The sequence below is a fragment of the Lissotriton vulgaris genome, chromosome 7 (assembly GCF_964263255.1).
Source record: "Lissotriton vulgaris chromosome 7, aLisVul1.2, whole genome shotgun sequence".
Classification (NCBI taxonomy): Eukaryota; Metazoa; Chordata; class Amphibia; order Caudata; family Salamandridae; genus Lissotriton; species Lissotriton vulgaris.
Genome location: NC_141695.1, coordinates 1,150,720,849 through 1,150,739,163, shown reverse-complemented (window position 1 = coordinate 1,150,739,163; position 18,315 = coordinate 1,150,720,849). Strand labels below are relative to the sequence as shown.

The window sequence follows — 18,315 nt, the reverse complement described above, 5'->3', positions numbered from 1 at the left end:
GCCATTTGCTCACAGAAATTGCTGTAAACACAATGCAGAAAGGTCCTGGACACAAAAAGAGCAAACAAAAGTACGAACTCAAAAACCTTGAGCGGGCCTGGGGATTAGAAACCCTGCAATGCTGACTCAGCCTTTTATCCTTCAGGGAGGGGGATATTGAAAAACCATTCCCTGCAAACCACCCCTATCATGCAAGCGCCTAGAAGCAATTGGCTTTGTGGTGAGGGCCAATGCAACGAGCAAACCCTATCAATAAAGAGAGCATATTACTGTTTAAAATACATTTATTGAGGGATAAACAAGAGATCCATAAAGTGCTTCAAGTTCTCGGTAATCAATGGCACAATATGCAAGTGGTCAGTGCGGTGAGGGACAACCCCTCCCCTCCTTTATCCATCCCCTCATTTCTGAGGGTAGCAATATTTACAAGGCATGGAGCTGAGGGCACCAACAAGTACACAGAACAGAAGACCCCTGCTGAAGTCATGGCTGTCCTGCTCAGAAATAAAAACACAATTCCAATGCTGTAGAGCGGCCAAGATGCATAAGACGTAAGAAACGACCTCTGCCTTAACTCTACAGTACATACACAATGAGTCCAGCTCAACACAACACCAGAGCGGTTACAGTTTCCACTGGCCTGAAGAGATTTGACTTTAAATCCTATATATTGTAATAGCTCCCAAACATGTCCTTTGAGAAATCTAGTAAGCTCGGCCTGTCAAAGAACCCCCGCTGTCGCCCTATAGGGCACTAAGCTGCAGCTGGTAACCAGAAAGGGTTAGTGGACCCAGCCCCCCCACGCATGGACAGTTTCTTGTGCTGAACTCAAGTCAAGGCAAAGTAACCAAAGTTTCTTGTATGATTAAAGGCACCTTCTTTAAATCCCTACTTCTTGGCTCTTGGTCTTGGTTGGGTCACACCAGCAGGTTCTTCCGCTTCACCCTGTGATATATAGTTTTAGATGCTTTCCTAGAGTTCTTGCCATTGCATAAACGCAGAGAATTCTGGTCTCAAAATTTAAAAGAATTCTAAACATTGCTCCTGCACTGCGAACAAGCAGCAGTCTAGAAATGAGCGAGGCAAGGGGAAATGTATATTTTCTATAGTGACTTTCCCCTAAGTTCACTCCTGCTTCCAGATACTATGAGTGATCATTGGCTCTCCCAGAAAATCCCCATATGTTTTATTGGGTTCAGTGTTCCTCATACATGCAGTCTAGTGACATTTCCAGCCAAGCTTGTCTCTCAAATGCAAATTGTAACCCAACTCCTATACTGCTTTTGAAATGTGACGCCCCTATTTTCAGGTTGTAGATGACTGCACACCAGGTTGCCCACCCAGGCTGCTCAAAAATTCTAACGCTGATGCCCTCCAAACCTCTACGCCCTGTTGCAATATTTGTTGCTGTTAAATTTGTCCTCTCTATATAATTTCTCATGAAATCATGTGTTCGCCTGTTACAACATTGACACTTTAAACAAAGGGGCCAACAAGTCAGTGTTCAAAAGTCTGTGCTATGTTCCCCTGTAACTTAGTACTTCTGATGTGCACTTGCGAACAGTATGAGAATCTTGCTCTAGTGTGCAGCGTGAGAAAATCCCAGCTGTGGGCTGTGTGAAAAGTTCACATTGATGGGCACTGAGGGAAGGTTGTACAGGAGGGCAGTGTAAGCAGTTGAGAAGTGTCAGACTAAAATCCTCTGCAAAAGTGTACTTTAAAAGCCATCTACAGTGATCCAGGATTTTGATATCAAATATATTTACAACCAAGTGTTACCACCCCCTGTAATTTTCACTCAAATGAGATATTCTTAGGTTGGGCCTTGAAAAACATAACTTAAACATGCCTCTAACAATGTATTTACACTAACTTGAATTCTGACCAACATTCAACATACTACTTCACAGTATCTGACCCATGTTTAGCTCCAAGATTATTATGTCTTCCACAACAAGTTGGACTATACCATACTCACTTAACATATATCTACATGAAAATATACACAAACCACCAACTTAATCTCATCCTTGCACCGAAGATGCCTCTCCTTGCCGGGGAGATAATGCTTATTTCACAAAAAACTAAGATTTAATAAGTCAACCTTAGTGGGCCCGATTCACGAAGGCACTTACATGTAATAAAGTTATGAATGTGGAGTCTCCAGGGTCGTGGCTGAGTCCCTGTACTGCATTCCCTGCCCTTTTACCTCACTTTTGCAGGCTCTTTTTCACGTTCTCTCTCACTTTATTCTGTCTTTGTCCTACCCCTTTATTCACCATTTTGTGTTTTACTCCTCTTGCTCAGGACCAAAGTCTGTTAGGGAAAAATAAGTGACGCTCTACAAAAATGAGCGACGTTGGGCCCCACCTGCAACCACCAGCTCAAATTAAGCATTGCTTATACTTTCACCAGCAAGCCATTTGTCTAGTCAATGGCAAGCAGTTGTGCCACATCTTGGACTTAAGCATATGAAGCATGATATGCCAAACTGTATCATCTCATGCCCTAAGCAAAAAATATGTTTGCGAACCTTGCAACAATATCACCTCAAGACTATCATCACCTCCGACTACACTTTCTACACACAACTTCATACTTCCTTAAAGCCATTCCCATTCAATCTAGCACAAGACATCTGCCACAAGTAATGCTTCACCATGTTCTGCAGGCCACACCATCTCAAACATATCAAAACTCCAGCCTCAATAGTTGTATCTTGAACAAAACCATGTCATTTATACAAGACAATATATTTACGATAGAAACCCACGTTGTGCTATCCATGCAAAGACTTGCCATGCTATTCCTGCAATTTTATACCATCAACCAAAGGCAAGTTATTCAAATGTGTCTCAAACCCAACCATACTCATTGCACAGGCTCTAGCCTCCACCCAAAGCAAAGATCCAGATGAGAAATGCCAATAACACAAATCCAACAGTACATACGAACTCGGAGACTACATTTAATACTGCTGTCTAGGCTCAACCCCAGATGCAAGTTTGCTGCCAACTTGTGCCATAAGCGTAAGCCGGCAATAAATATTCCACTCCAATCCATCGTTAGTAACTATGCCACGACTATTCGTTACATCCCTTGTAAGTCAATTCTTCAATTTCAGCTCATATCTACTATTCCCTTTGCAACCTGCAATAGTATCCATGCTAACCTCAATAAAAAGAAAAAAAAACAACCTCCATCGAACATGCTATGCTATCTGAAACAGACAAGACTGTCACTGCTCTATACACCGTCCCATAAACACCATGATATCCAAGCTAATGCATATGAAAGACCTTAGCCAAAGCTGTCACTAACTGCACTGCCATCTTTACCAGAATAAGTCTACCATTTACCCTGAAACTGGACACTGCTGTCCATGAGAAACCATGTCACCTCTAACAGCCTGGGGCCCAGTGGTTAATTAAAAAATAAATAAGTGCCGGGGCTCTTGTCAGGCAGCAGCTTGCATCAGCCCATTTTTCCTGTTAGCGCTGCCTAAAACAGAACCAACTACTAACCATGAAAGTGGGGACAGGATGTGGTATAATGACCAAAGCTGTTGACTTCAGAGCTGGGGATCCAGGGTGGAGTCTCGACGTCAACTTAAAATCATTGACAAATCCCTTAATCCCTTTATCTCCCTGTGCCTACCATAAATGAATGCGTCCTTAACTGGTGCTCATGAAAAGTGCCTGTGTTGATGATTAAGTGTCGGTGCGAAGCACTGGAAACCACCGGCCCAAATCAAGCACTGCTGATGTCAGATCATAGTCGAAACCAACTTTGCTTTATAAGGCAAGTCAAAAAATACACCCTAACATTTGTTTCTGCAGCCACTCTAGCTAATGTGTGAAGACAAAACAATAACAATAGTGCTGAGGTAATACCGCAGACTCATAAGGTGAATTATTCATTCCATATGAAACTACTGCAGTCAATGTCCGTGGCACAGAGCTTGCGCTATAAAAAGCACCTGCATTTTGCACCTGTAACTTGAGGCTGAGCCTTGTTTCTTCAATGGGTGTACAGAGGGTCCTGTCACACCGCGCCTTGCAAACGACGCAATGAGTTTATTTATATGAACATGTTAGAGCGAAGGCAAAAGCTTAGAAGAGCGGGAATGAGGAGACCTGTTCCAGCCAATGGTAGGGTTCCTGCTGTGAACTAGAGGCCAATGGAAAAGGTCTGTCTAGCAAACCTAAGATCTCAGAGGAAATGACGAAATGCGTTAATTTGGCAACGCTAGGAGGAACACTAAGATGTCAGAGGAAAGTAGACAGTCTAGCTCTAGCCAACGCTGCCTTGAACTAAAGGCAGAATATATGTTTCTGTGAAACGGTGATTCACAAGACAGAGGTACATTCCCCATGCTTCCACTGGTACAGACCGTAGAGACATCAGTGAGGTGAGACTAATTGGGCGCAAACACCTTCTGAACTGCATTTCAATAATGTTTTGGCTACACCCGCAGGTGCTGGAGACCTGGTCCGTATCAGCCATGTGCCTCAGCTCTGATGTGGTTTACTGTAAAAGCTCTACTCTAGGAAGTGATGTTGCTACTGTAAGTTGTCGATCCACGCTGTATTGCAACATGGGGAGTTCGTAGGAGGCCACTCTCTCCAAGAGGTTGGAGACTGAGGCAGTGTCTGTCACGTGTCAGACAGAGCCTTGAATGCTGGTCTCCTGCCCAGACATGCAGGTATTCCAGGTATTCCAGACTCACTGACCCAGCTGAAAACTTTCTGTAATCTATATATGCAAATCTGCACTGGAAAGCCACCTAAAAATATTCATCTTGTTTTCAAAATTCCTTAGGCCTTCAGCGCACACAAACAAACACCTTGCTTAAAATGTTCTTGAAAGTATCCCAGAAGAGCCATTCTCCACCTCATGCTTATCTCCTTGCGCTGGTACAGTAGGGCCACGTTGACAACAGTCCCATCGTTCTGTCCACAGAAGGCTTCTCCATGCTTGGAGTGATCGGCCACGTTCTTGGTAACAAGGATCAACTCTTGACTTTGTCCAAGTGGCTATGCCGTGTGGCCGGCTCAGGGATAGACTCTGCATGGAGTATTGCTGCTCTCACAGCTTGGAATTAGAAAGTTCTTCTTAGTGATCCATAAAAAAGATTCCATGAAACAATACCCCCCTCCCCAGTTACCCGCGCTTCAACTGTTCAAAGCCCTATCCCTGTACGCAGGTCTATTTGTTTCAGTATGGAGGTTGCCCATTCCCTTCCTCGGACAAGTCCTCGAGTTGGGTTTGGGTTCATCTCCCAATGTCCTGAAAACAAATACGTTTATTTTCCATATTTAGGTTTCCCTGGAGTCTTTAAGTCTTTTTCATCTCCCATTCCTGAAAGAAAAGGAAAAAAACATAATGTTAGAAAGCAGAGAGGATACATGGGTATTCAGTCTAACACAGGGGTTTCCAACCTTTTCTGTAATAAAAGCTACTTTTGGTCAATGTAACTCATTGAAAGCTATTGATAGTATTAGTGTTGTAATAGTGACTACATGAGACAAGATTATGTTAGCAGCCACCATATGCAAGATAACTACCTGCGATCACCTCAGTGCATCAGGCATGTTTGCAAACATTATTGTATAAAAGCATTTGCATTTATCAACAAGCACTGGTGGTGCCAATAGGTTTCGACTTTTTGGAAAGTTGGAGCTATTGGTTTTGTAAATGACATTTTATATTTATATATCGTTATTGGCATTGTCAATAACAATATATAAATATAAAATGTCATTTACAAAAGCAATAGCTCCAACTTTCCAAATGCGAAACCTATTGGCAACGCCAGTGCTTGTTTTTGTTAGCCGTGGCATGAGTGTTATAATTTAAACATGCAGGCGATGTATATATATTGTGAAAGGGCTATAATCGGCATTGAATGTCTGGAGGAAGACTTGCTCCATGTTCTTTCTATGTAAATAAAGTTTCCCTGAACTAATCCCTTGTTCCCTGAGGATTGCTCTGGTGATGCACGGAGGATAAATATTTGCTGAAAGGTGTCCTCTACAGATTATTGTTTGTGCCCTACTTAGTGTTATCAGTTTTAAAAAAAATGCTAATTTAGTGGGATGTCAATGTAAAGTGTGCGGTCTGTAAATGGCAGTGCGCGGACAAATGTTGTTTTGGTAATATATTTGACACCGAGCTCGAAAATGCACCACTACACTCTCGCCACAATCCTACTGAGTCGGCTTAGCTCATTTGCCTTCAAGGGAATTCGTTTGAATAATGTTTGTTGATTTTAAATTGATTTACAAGGATGATTTAATAATCCCTATGTGTAATTAATACACCACATACGGTATTTTGAGTGACTTTAGCAAGGTCTTTAACATATAAACAACATATAAACAACAAGCACAAGGGTGTATTTTAGAAAAATAGAATTTATCAAAAAACAATTTTAAGTGGTAAATAATGTCATATACAGATGAAAACAATTCAAATAACAATTAGGCCTACAGGTACATAGAAAAATAAAATTGGTAAGTGACACAGCAGAACCTAAAGAAACAGCTATCCCAGGTCAAAATTAATAAGACAATAAAGGGATAAGATGAATGCCGACGTTTCGGTCTCCTAAAGAATACTTTTCGAGACCATCCTCAGGACTGATGTCAATTGCGTGCTGTATAGGACCAAATGTAATCTCAGTCAAAATGCTGCAAGTTTAAAGATGAAAGATAAGGGGGTCGACCACGGAGTTGTATTACCAAGAATACTGGATATGCCCCTATTTATTTTTTAGCAGCGCCACTTAAGTGTGTTGAAAGGTAGTGATCACGATTTTCTTAAGCGATGACCAAATCGGAAAGTGCTTTAAATGAAGGTGAGTTGGCCACCAAATGGTAGTGAGGGTAGTCTAAACACCGAGCATTAATGAAGAAATAGTCTTCAACCTTCATAGAGTTGATTACGAGGCTTAATCTAAACGGTCCACCGAGTCAGTATGGACATCTGTTACTACTGCATCTAGTCGGAGCAAGTTCTCTAGTATCATAAGGTGGATCGAACTGAAAGCGTCAGGCAGCAATGCAAAGGCAAAGGTGCATTTATCATGTAAATAAAGTGCATTTCTGTCCTTTAGATTTAGCATAGGGCAGCGCAGCAAAATGACTTGCGGCTCTGCCCTACGCTAATTCATTGTAAATATGCCCCAAAGTTTTGGTTAAGGATGAAGTGCTGAAATACAAAATTCCATTGTGCCTAAAACTCGCCCATTAAACACAGCTCACAACCAAGCAAGGAGTCATAGGTTGTCAAGAGACTTAGCGCCTTATTTAGAGTTTAGCGGATGGGATCATCTGTCACAAACATGGCAAGTGCATTGTGGCCAGGGCTACTGGAATTATGCGGCAGGGAAAGGCCAAATTATACAGCAAGGTTGAGTAAATTATGCCGCAAGAAATTACAAATTATGCAGCTTAATGCAGCAACTTGTCTAACAGTACTACATCATTATTGATTAGTAACTTTTCAATCGTTTGAAACTGGAAAAAATTTCTTTTTTGTTAAAATATGCAGATTATATAACAATGGTTGGTTATGTGGCAAATCTATAATCGTGCGAAAATCACCATGGCCGCACAATTGCATAATTCCAGTGGCCCCTTTTATGGCCTGTTTTGCCTGTAAAATAGTGAAAGGGATAGCAATCATATTTGCGATGGAGTATGCCATCCACCACACTTTAAATAAGGCCATTAGTATACAGTTTAAGTGTTGAAGGGGACTGGCTAATCAGTCTCCAGTAAGATATAATTCATTTTCCAAGACCAGTTCCAGAACCAACTCATCTTAATCCCTTGTAATGTAGCTGGATGTGTTAGTGAGCCCGCATTTACTATTAAGACTCCCGGAAGTACTGAAAATAAGGGGCAATATCTCAAAGACAGCTATTTTTTTTTTCAAAACCATTTTTATTAGAGGTTCAATCAAGTGTAAGCACAGGTCTCCACAATCAGGAGGAGACTGTCAACAGTGAGCATGAAAGGCACATTAATGGCATAGCATCGAACCCCCACGTATGTAGCGAAATTCCAAAAAGAAGAAACAAAGGAAACAATCCCACCCAACTACCCCAAAAACTCCCCCCAATCCCATCTACCGCCCACCCCTTATCCCACCCTAACCCTGTGCACATGATCGTAAGTCAACCATAAGAGAAGATGTACATAGGTGGAGCCGGCCAACGGCCTAGGGTGCAGGGTCCACATCTTGAGGGAATGCATCGTCCATGTCCATAGGAGGGTCGGGGGGCAAGCCCCTATAGTCCGCCCACCGTTTCCATATTTTGAAATGCTTGCGGGGACATCCCCGAGCCTCGAAAACCGGCTGTTCCAGTCCCATGGTGAAGTCCAGGCCCGCCTTCCAGGCACTGAGAGGAGGGGCTCGCTCGCTCTTCCAGGCCTGCGCCAGGTCCCTCTTTGCCACCACCAGCCCCAGCAGTAACAGGTGGCGCTTGTAGATGTTGCCCCCAATATTTTCTAAAACGTGCAGAAGGCCCAACCTAGGCGTACGGGGCAGATCCCACCCCAGCACCTCGGACAGGCAATCCCAAACCCCGGCCCAAAACCGAGTCAACCGCTCACAAGACCACACAGTATGAAGGAGGGTGCCCCTCTCCGAACCACACCTCAGGCATTCCGGGGATGCAATCAGACCCGCCCGCCACAGACGCTCCCTCGTAAAATAGGCACGATGCAGATATTTGAATTGAATAAAGCGGAGGCGGACTGCAATGGCAGTCCCCCGGGGGGATTCAAGGGCCTCGCGCCAGTCGTCTTCGTCCAAGGGGCCGACATCGGCCTCCCATAAGGCCTTCAGTGTTGCGAGCGAGGGGGAGCAGTGTGTAACCAAGGAGTGGTAGATCTGGGAGACTTTTTGTCACCCAAGTCATCCATAAACAGCTTTGCCTCTATGGGACTGAAGTCCGGGAGCTGCTCCAGCCCTACCAGGCTAGGAGTAAGAGCGTGGCGAAATTGGAGGTAGCGAAAGAACTGGGACCTGGGCATGCCAAACTCAGTGCTGAGTTCCTGAAAGGATTTAAGAGTGGTGCCGGAGAGGACATGCCCCAAGGACGAAACCCCTATTGCGTCCCAGCCGTCGAAGCCCTGCAGCGACGCCAGCGCCGGCAGCAGGCCATTACGCCACAGCGGAGTCTCTGCCGTAAGTTTACCCCACCATCCCATGCGGTGCAGGGCCCTCCGCCAGACAGCAAACACTGTCTGGGTAACACGCGGGAGCAACCGTCTCCTCTTGGCCGAATACAGCAGTGTGTGAAGGGAGGCGTCGCCCATCAGATAGTGCTCTAGGGCATAGGCCTTGTCACAGCGGACCCCATACCACCACTCATTGAGCACCAGGAGATGGGAGGCCTTATAGTAGGACAGCATATCCGCGGTAGCCAAGCCGCCGCAGTAAGTAGAGAGGAAGCAGGTACGGAGCGCCACTCTGGAGGCACCTCCAGCCCACAAGAACCTGCCCAGCACGGAATCAACACTGCGAAACCACTGCGGATCAATCGGGTAGGGGTGATTCTGCAGCTGGTAAAGGAGACGGGGTAAGGCCACCATTTTGAAAATGGCCGACCGACCGTAAATGTTAAGAGGCATACGCGTCCACGTTTTGATGTCCAGCTGGACCCGGTCCCAGACCGGTTGAATGTTCCGGCCCCACGCCTCCGTGGGCGAGGCAGAGAGGAAAACTCCCAGGTATTTCACTCCCTCCACTGCTATCCGAAGGGATGCAGCCCATGGAAAGTCCACCGCACCACCGCCCAGCACCCAAAGAGTCGACTTGCGCGGGTTAAGAAAGAGTCCCGACGCTTGGCCAAAGCCCTGCATCAACTCCAGAACTCGAGGGCCCGTATTTCGAAGGTCTGTCATAAAGAACAGCACATCGTCCGCATATAAGGCGATGCGGTCCGTGTGGTCCACGCTCCAGACGAAGCCCCGATACAGCGCATCAGTGCGGACCCTGGCAGCTAGCGGCTCCATGGCCAGCGCAAAAAGATAGGGGGAAAGCGGGCACCCCTGATGTGTGCCCCGGGTCACCGGGAATCGTGCCGAGGCCGCCCCCGAGATCCGCACCGAGGCATGAACCTCCGTGTAGAGCAAGCGAACGTATGAGATGAAGACCGGGCCGAGGTTCAGCAGCGGCAGAAGGGTGAAGAGGAAGGTCCAGCTGACTGAATCGAAGGCGCTGTCAATGTCGGCCAGCAACAACGCCGCCTGATCCTCTGAAGCACCGATAGCATCAATCGCTGCCTGCGCCCGCCGTATGTTGTGCCGCGTCGCCCGGCGTGGCATAAAGCCAGCCTGATCAGGATGAACAAGAGCAGTGACGTGGGGAAGCAGGCGATTCGCGAGCGCTTTGGCCAAAAGCTTGGCCTCAAAGTTAATAAGGGAGATAGGCCAGTAGGAGTCATGACGGTCTGGGGGCCTTCCCGGCTTCTGGAACACAACGATCTCGGCATGCCGCCAGTCCGGTGGGAGGCGGCCCTGCTCGCGCGCCATCTCCAAGGCGCGCAGGTAATGCGGCCCGAGCTGCAGATGGAATTTTCTATAGAATTCACTAGGGAAGCCGCTTGGTCCAGGTGCTTTGCCCACATTCAACTGACCCAGTGCGTCTCCAAGTTCCTCAGCGGTCAGGGGGAGATCGAGAGCATCACGCACCTCATCAGACACAGCAGCCAGGGGGACCGATGTAAGATAGTCTGCGATGGCAGCAGGGGCAAGAGTTTCCCGGGAGGCATATTGACACCTATAATAGTGCGCAAAGCTCGCAGCAAGGGTGGCCGGGTCTGTAATAGCCACGCCCGCAGCATCCACGAGGCCTGGGAGCGTAAGGGGCTGCAGGGTTTGTTGACAGAGCCGATGGAGCATCTTACACGATTTGTCGCCCCACTGATATACCCGGCTACGGGTGGCCAGCCACGCCTGACGAGCTTCATTTAACAAGACCGACGAGTGTGTTTGCTGCGCCTGCAGGAGCTGTCGTAGGGTGGTGTCATCCGCCGCATCTCTGTGGCGAGCCTCCAGGTCTTCCACCCGCTCCGCCGCCGCGGCTATGCCCTCCAGCCGAGCCCGGCGAGCCGACGCGCACCAAGCCAGATCAATACCCCGCAGTGTCGGTTTCATGGCTTCCCAGACAGTCACCGCGTCCACCCCCACATCGAGATTATCCTGCCAGTACTGGGCAATAGCGCCACGAAGATGCTGGGAATAGTCAGGTCGCTGCAGATGCCACGTGGACATCCGCCACCGGAAGGGCTGGCGCGGTCTATGCAGGTCTATCTGGACCGCCACCGGGGAATGGTCGGAGAGCCCGCGAGGCCGTATTGCCGCCCCCTTCACTCTGGCAAGGTAGGCCCTCGGGACGAAGACATAGTCTAGGCGCGAAAGGGAGCCATGAACCGCAGAGACGTATGTGTACTCGCGGCGCTCTGCATGTAGATGCCTCCATACATCTGCCCACCCCAGCACATCCAACATAGCGCCCAACCGCGTAGGAGGGGGGACAGGTGCCACCCCAAGCCTCCGCTGCCGGTCCACAGCCACATTCACAACATCGTTCCAATCGCCGCCAATCACCGCCAAGGAATCAGGGAGTTCAGCCCATAAAGCAAATAACCGCTCAGCCAAGGCCCATTGAAGGGGGGGGGGAGCATACACACACCCAAACACCACAGGCTCCGCACCAACCTTCCCTTGGATAAACACAAAGCGCCCCTGGGGGTCGAGCCATTGACGTTCGTGAGTGTACGCCAGGCGCCTATGGATAAGAATGGCCACCCCCCTGGAACCCCTGGCAAACCCGGCATGGAACACCTGGTGGAAGCCAAAGCGCTGGAGACTGAGGGCCTTCGTACCTAGCATGTGTGTTTCCTGGAGCATGAGCACATCAGCAAGATCCCTTTTGGCCCAGCGAAGTACAGCCCCCCGTTTTATCTTATCCAATAGACCCCGGACATTCCAGCTAAGAATATGCATAGAGGCGCCAGTAGGCGCCCAGCGAGGGACGTCAGCCATCATCACGACTCATCCAACCCCACACTCCCCGGTCCCCGGCCCAGGCCCCAAACCCCACAGTAGCATAGGTCAGAAAGATCACGTGCACCCCAACGAACAGTACCCCAATACCCCTATCCCCCACAATGCCAACCCCCCCAACACGCCACCAAACCATCCCAGACCCCCCACCCCCACCCCAATACCTCAAGAAACAATGAAGTACCTGTCGCGGCATACGGTAGTTCAGGCACAAAACAGAGCACCAGAAGCTAGGCATGCCAATGGATCCCACTTAACCCCTCAGTACCCACCGAGCACACACCCAAAAACCTCCCCAACCCCAACAGGAGGAGGCAGCCCACAAAACGTGCCCCACCCTCCCCCCCATCAATAAGCATCAGCAATAACATCGCAAAATACAGTGCATTTGTCCACAGGAGTCCCAGCTAAGCCTGTAAAGGCCAGGTAATACTGCACCAGACCCGGACCGGACCGTCGTGCAGCAATCCGCCGTCGCAGCAGGTGGCCCCAACAGAGATGTGGATGTCAAGGGACAATGGATAGGAGTCACGACCCCCCGCCAGAATGATCCGTCTCTGGCTGTGTGTCCCCCAAAAGAGGGTCCCGAGACAGGGATCTCCGCCTCGATCAGGACTTGCGGTGCCGCTTCCCCTTGGCCCGTTGATCGCCCCGCTCCTGAGATGAACTGCGGGAAGAGCCGGAGTGGAGCCCCGGCAGAACATGTGGGCGAAGCCGAACCGCCTCGTCAGTCCAGGCAAAGACAGCCTCCGGGGTGTCGAAGAAGTGGGTCCTCGAGTTATAAATGACACGGAGGCGGGCCGGATACAGCAACGAGTATTGGAGTTTGAGGCCCCGGAGCCTAGCCTTGGCCGACAGAAAGGAGTGCCGCTGCTGTTGAACCAACTTTGTATAGTCCGGGAAGATCATAATTTTGCAATTATCGAACAGTAGGGTGTCCTTGAGCCTCGCCTCCCGAAGGATGACATCTCTATCGTGGTAGTTCAGGATCCGGGCTATGATCGGGCGAGGCCGCTCCCCAGCCGGAGGCTTCTGTGTCAGGGCCCAGTGGGCTCGTTCCACCACAAAACAGCTTGACAGGACGTCTGGGGACAGCCAGCTCTCCAGCCACCGGGAAAGGAACACGTCCATAGGCCCCTTCTCGCATCCCTCCGGAAAGCCCACAAAGCGTAGGTTATTTCGCCGTGCCCGCCCTTCAGCGTCCTCCACCCGGTGCGCTAGGCCCCGCTGCGTCTGTTCCAGGTCGGCGACCCTCTTCTTCAGGGCATCTACATCGCCCTCCCCCGTCGTGACCCTGGATTCTGTCTCTGTGATGCGAGCTACCGCATTGCGGAGGTCTTGGCGCAGCAACATCACGTCGGCGCCCACCGCGCCGATCTTCGCGTCCAACATGTCACAGGATTGCGTGATGGCCGTGAGCAGTGCTGCATTGTCCGGGCCCGTCGTCTGACTCCCTCCGGCCGCCCCAGCACCATTCCCATGGCCGGTGAACTTGTCGATGGGTCCCGTTGTGGCCGCGGTTAGGCCGCCTCTGCCTCTCGTCATGGCCGCCGGTGGGGCAGTCCGGTGGAAAGTATCCGCTATGGGTCACCTCACAGAAGCAAGCAGCAGGCGGGACGAACGCGGGTGTAGCTCGCCCCACTTCGCCGGGAGATGGTGCAGACCCTGGAGTGGGGGGCCCCTTTACCACCAAGGCGCCGGGACCACCAGGCGAGGGCTCAACGCTGGATCGCTGGACCGCGCCACCCGGTCCTCCGTCTCCGGACACGCCGCAGCCCCACGAGAGAGTCAGGGCGGGTTGATCAGGGTACACTTCTGGCCCACACCATCGACGTGCCAGGACCCCACTCCACAGTGCACGGTCCCGAGCCCCTGTCCTCAGCTCCAGTGACTCCGCCCCGACGGCGCGGGCTAAGATGGATGATGCCCGGCCGGCCTCAGGGCGCCCCAGCGGGCAGGCAAGAAATCGAGGCCCCGGCTCGCCACGCGGCAAGTAGGCCCAGGATGGACAGCCCTCGATGGTCACGCCAGCGGGCGTCCGGAGCTCAAAGAAGCATACCACTGGGATCCGCCGGACTCCAGCAAACCCCTGCACTAGATGAGATGGGGGAAGAGGAGGTAGGGCCAGGATAAGTTAGCGGATAAAGATCGGGCCGGCAGGAGCTCTACAGAGCCGCGTCCGCCATCTTCGCCCTCGAAGCCCAAAGACAGCTATTTTGATCTATGTTTTATTGTGGCAAGTGCATTCTTGCGACTGAGACTGCCAATGGATACCATGGATAAACTATTCTCAACTGGGAGCCAGGGTCGAATTGAGAACGCAAACCTGCCCTGGCAATTAAGTCCGATCGGCCTGGGGGGGGGGGTTCGGAGGGGGGGGAGAGGATGAGGGGTGGGAGAGATGGGTGCTGGTGGGAACCACTGCTGCTGCTTTTGTTACAGGGGCGATATTGCAGCAAAACTGGCCCCCAGTAACAAAAGCAGCCCCCACTGCTCCAAAACTGGCCCCGCCCTTCCAGCCCATCGGGAAAATGCCCGGTGCCTGCTATGGCCAGTCCGGCCCTGCTAGGAGCTGGGTTCTAGGTTTAGGTTTCCACAACAACTTAAAATCTCCATATCTCTGGAGCCTTAAGTGATATTTTAGTTCAAATGGTTCTGGAATCAGGATGTTCACCTTGAATCAAGGAGACCCTGTGCTAGCGATGTGAAGGTTCCTAACATCAAAACTCTCCTGTGGACTGGGAAACAGCAGATACAGGCTCCCCTGTGGTGCTGGGTGGTGTCTCTTCTCGGATGATGCTTGCCTGTGGTATTTGTTTTGGTCTTGCACCCAACCTGAATGGTCCCACACATAGATCTTCATCTGGCTGGGCCTTGTGCAGTGGATATTTATTTCAGTACTGATATCTCCCAAAATGCCTCTTTGATATCTCCCATTAAATATAAGCCGCCCTAGCAGTGGTTAATTTATAAAAGAAAATAAGTGCTGGGGCTCTGGTCAGGAGGCAGCTTGCACCAGCCCATTTCTCCTGTTAGCGCCGCCTAAAAAGAATCAACTGGTAAGCATGAAAGTTGGAAGCGGATGTGGCATAATGGCCAGAGCTGCAGACTTCAGAGCTGCGGGACCAGGTTCGAGTCTCAGCGTCAGCTCAACTTTCTGTGATTCTGAGCAAATCCCTCAATCGCCCCGTAAATTATTGTGTCCTTACCTGGTGCTCAGGAAAAGCGGTGGTGTTGAACATTAAGCACTGGTGCTGACCACTGGAGACAACTGGTTCAAATTAAGCACTGCCACCTCTACCCTTTAAGGTTTCCATATGATTCTATGACCTGAATATTAGGCTAACTGTTGCCTATCAACCATGAATCAGATAAGACAAACCGCTTGTGTTGTTGTAACAACATTTTATTGTCACTCTATTGAACTGAACATCTGCTGTCAAGTACAACAGAGGAGCTCCGCAAGATGAATATTCTCTAAGAGATTGGATAAAGAGAGTGTTACTTAATGTAACTTTTATATCTGAGAGAGTTCTTCAGGAGACAGTCGGACATCTGATGGGCACAGGATCCCAAAGAGAGTCTGATGTTTGATGAGCAGCGAATTTGCGAATCATGGGTAAAGGGGCTGGTGTTTGGCACTTGTAGGCACCTCAGCAACCCACTATACTCTTGTTGATATTTTGAGGGGGTGACGAAGCAAACCCTAGTGTTGTTGATCAAGTTGGTGGATCAGTGCCTGACCTACAGAACAAAATGAGTGTTGATGCCCAAAGGTTTTTGGGAGATCGCGGACAACTTCATTGGTTGGTGTTGCCCACTTTCACTACTGATACCAGTTAATTCATAGAAATCTATAGAAACAGTGACCGAGATGTACTCTGTCTGGGGCTGAGTTCAGGGCACACAACTCAATCAATCAATCCGGATTTATAAAGTGCGACTAATCGCCCAATAGGGTATCCAGTACAAGCAGCCACGAATTGAGTACCATTTTGCTCCCAACATATGGATGTTCCTTTGGATACTTAATGGTTAATGCTTTGTGTCTGGCATTATATTTTTAATAAATAAGCTTCAGTGTAGAATTCTGCCACCTGGTGGTGGAAGGCTCTCCGTGTAGACGAGTCAAGGCAGGCACAGGAAGAAAAAAAAATTAGCAGTGCTTTTTACTTTTAATTGTGATAGTTAGGACTGTTAAAGTATCCAGGCTCACAAGGTGCCAGTGGTGCTCATATGCTCAACTTAAGTACTGGGGTAGATACCACTCACGATCTATGCCCACTGAAGTGTGGAGGAGGATCTCACCAGCATTGTTCCATTAACTGGGTAGCACTGCTGCTTCAAAGCGCTATTAGCCTTTCACATTTCCCGCCAGCATTCATTTTACTTGTAAAGGACATCCGAAAGAGTTAGAGAGGGGTGTGACATGAAAATGTGTTAAATATTTAAGTGAGAGTCATGTGCATTGTGGTTTTCTGATAATTTATAGTGGTTTGAATTGTGCCCTAAAGTGCAGTTTCATAAAAGTTCCTTCCACTTCTCCCCTTTACTACTGAGTTCATTTTATGAACTTATTTTATTACGAATACACACCCCCTGCTGTTGCCATTTTTTTTCCCGTAAATGTTTTGAGAAAACAATTGAATTATTCCACATTTTAATCAAAATTAATTAAAATGTGTCAGATTTGTACACACTTGCACATTTTCTTTTTTTCTTGTTTTGGGAGCATAGCTTAATCTCTTTTTTCAGTTCTTAATGCATCATTTCTTAATGTTGCAATTATTTTACTGCACGAGGAAAGCACAGGTAAGAAAACCAGCCAAGAACATGCAGTAAAATTGTTTGGACAATAAAAGCAATTTTTTTCAGAGGTTCTGCCAGAAATCTTTTTGTGTTGTACTCCTCCTTTTTTACAGGCACCAACCTGATGCATACATGACTCTACCTTAGTAATTCCGGCCTCTCAGAAGCACCGGAATAACATGTGACCCACAATAATACCTTAGCCTTAATAATCATTTAGAGAGACTGGCTAGTTGATACGTTTCTCCCTCCAATTCTCGGTTGGTCTGCCCCAGGCACATGCATGCCCAGGTGCTAGCAGGTCTTGATTGAGCTGTAAGAGTGTTCTCACTCAACAAATCATCTGTTCATCCATCAAACAAGAGCCCCACCTTGGCCTTCTGGAGAACTTTGCCTTTGCCGGATGTTGTGATGGAGGGAGGGCGCTTCCTCATTTCTGATGCGCTGTTGACGGGCACACACCGCTCTGGACAGCTGACCTCCTGCTGGCGTTTTGCAGCCTGTTGAGGGAGGGGGCAAAATATGACATTATTCGGAAGTCCGTATATACAGGAATTGAGAGCAAACAAAAAGATGCATGTCCATTTGGTTTGTATATTCTCAGCCTCCTACAACACATATTTTCATTAATAAAAAGATGTATTGAATAGCTTTCCAAATGAAAGGCCCACAAAATTAAGAGAGTTAGGATAGAACGAAATGGTTACTTACCAGTAGGAGTAGTTTTGCAGGAAGTGTTAGCAAACTGGTGTTGTAGTACCATCTGTGCTTCCTTGTTCATTTAAATGTCCACACATTAATGTTTTGCGAAGGTGAGAGGTGATGCCCATGTAGCCGCTGCACAAATTTCGTCAATGAGAACGTTTGCTAAGAACTCCAGTGTTGCGCCTTTTTTTCCTGTTGAGTATGCTAGATTGCACGGGTAGGGTTTTTCTTTAGTTACTGGTGAACCTTTGCTTTCTCTGGCAAAGGAGACATACAGTTGGTTTCATTTATGAAAGTCTTTTGTTTCCTGTACATAGTACATTAAAGCCCTCCTCACATCCAATGTGTGCAGGGCTCTTTTGGTCTGTGTCTTTGGTTCTTCGAATAAAGTTGGTAGCTGTATGTTTTGGTTGACATGAAATTGGGTCGCCACTTTGGGTAGAAAATGTGGGTTGGTTCTGAGGACCACTGTGTCCCTGTGGATCTGTAGGTATAATTCCTGTATAGCTAACGCTTTAAGTTCACTGACTATTCATAATGATGTGATCGCAATTAGAAAGGCTGTCTTTAGAGTGAGTGAACTTAGATCCGATTTGTGCATGGGTTCAAAAGGCTCCGTCATTTATTGAGTTGGTACAGTGTTCAAGTGCCACAATGGTGCTCGAATTGATCTTGGTGGTGCCGCTCTTTTAGAACCTTCCAAGAATCTCTTTGCCAC

The 18,315-nt window shown here is 48.4% G+C and overlaps 1 protein-coding gene across 1 annotated transcript in view; it reads right to left on the bottom strand.

Annotated features, from left to right (window-relative positions):
* Positions 1-5,201: 5,201 nt before the first annotated feature.
* The window catches only part of AFAP1L1 (actin filament associated protein 1 like 1), a 164,525-nt gene continuing 151,411 nt past the window's right edge, over positions 5,202-18,315 (bottom strand). Inside the window, exons 18-19 of the mRNA XM_086931589.1 lie at positions 17,264-17,392; positions 5,202-5,361 (exon numbers count right to left, since the gene is read on the bottom strand). Of these exons, the coding sequence (XP_086787715.1) occupies positions 5,338-5,361; positions 17,264-17,392 (153 nt within the window). The 3' untranslated portion in view covers positions 5,202-5,337. The remainder of the gene's footprint in view (positions 5,362-17,263; positions 17,393-18,315) is intronic.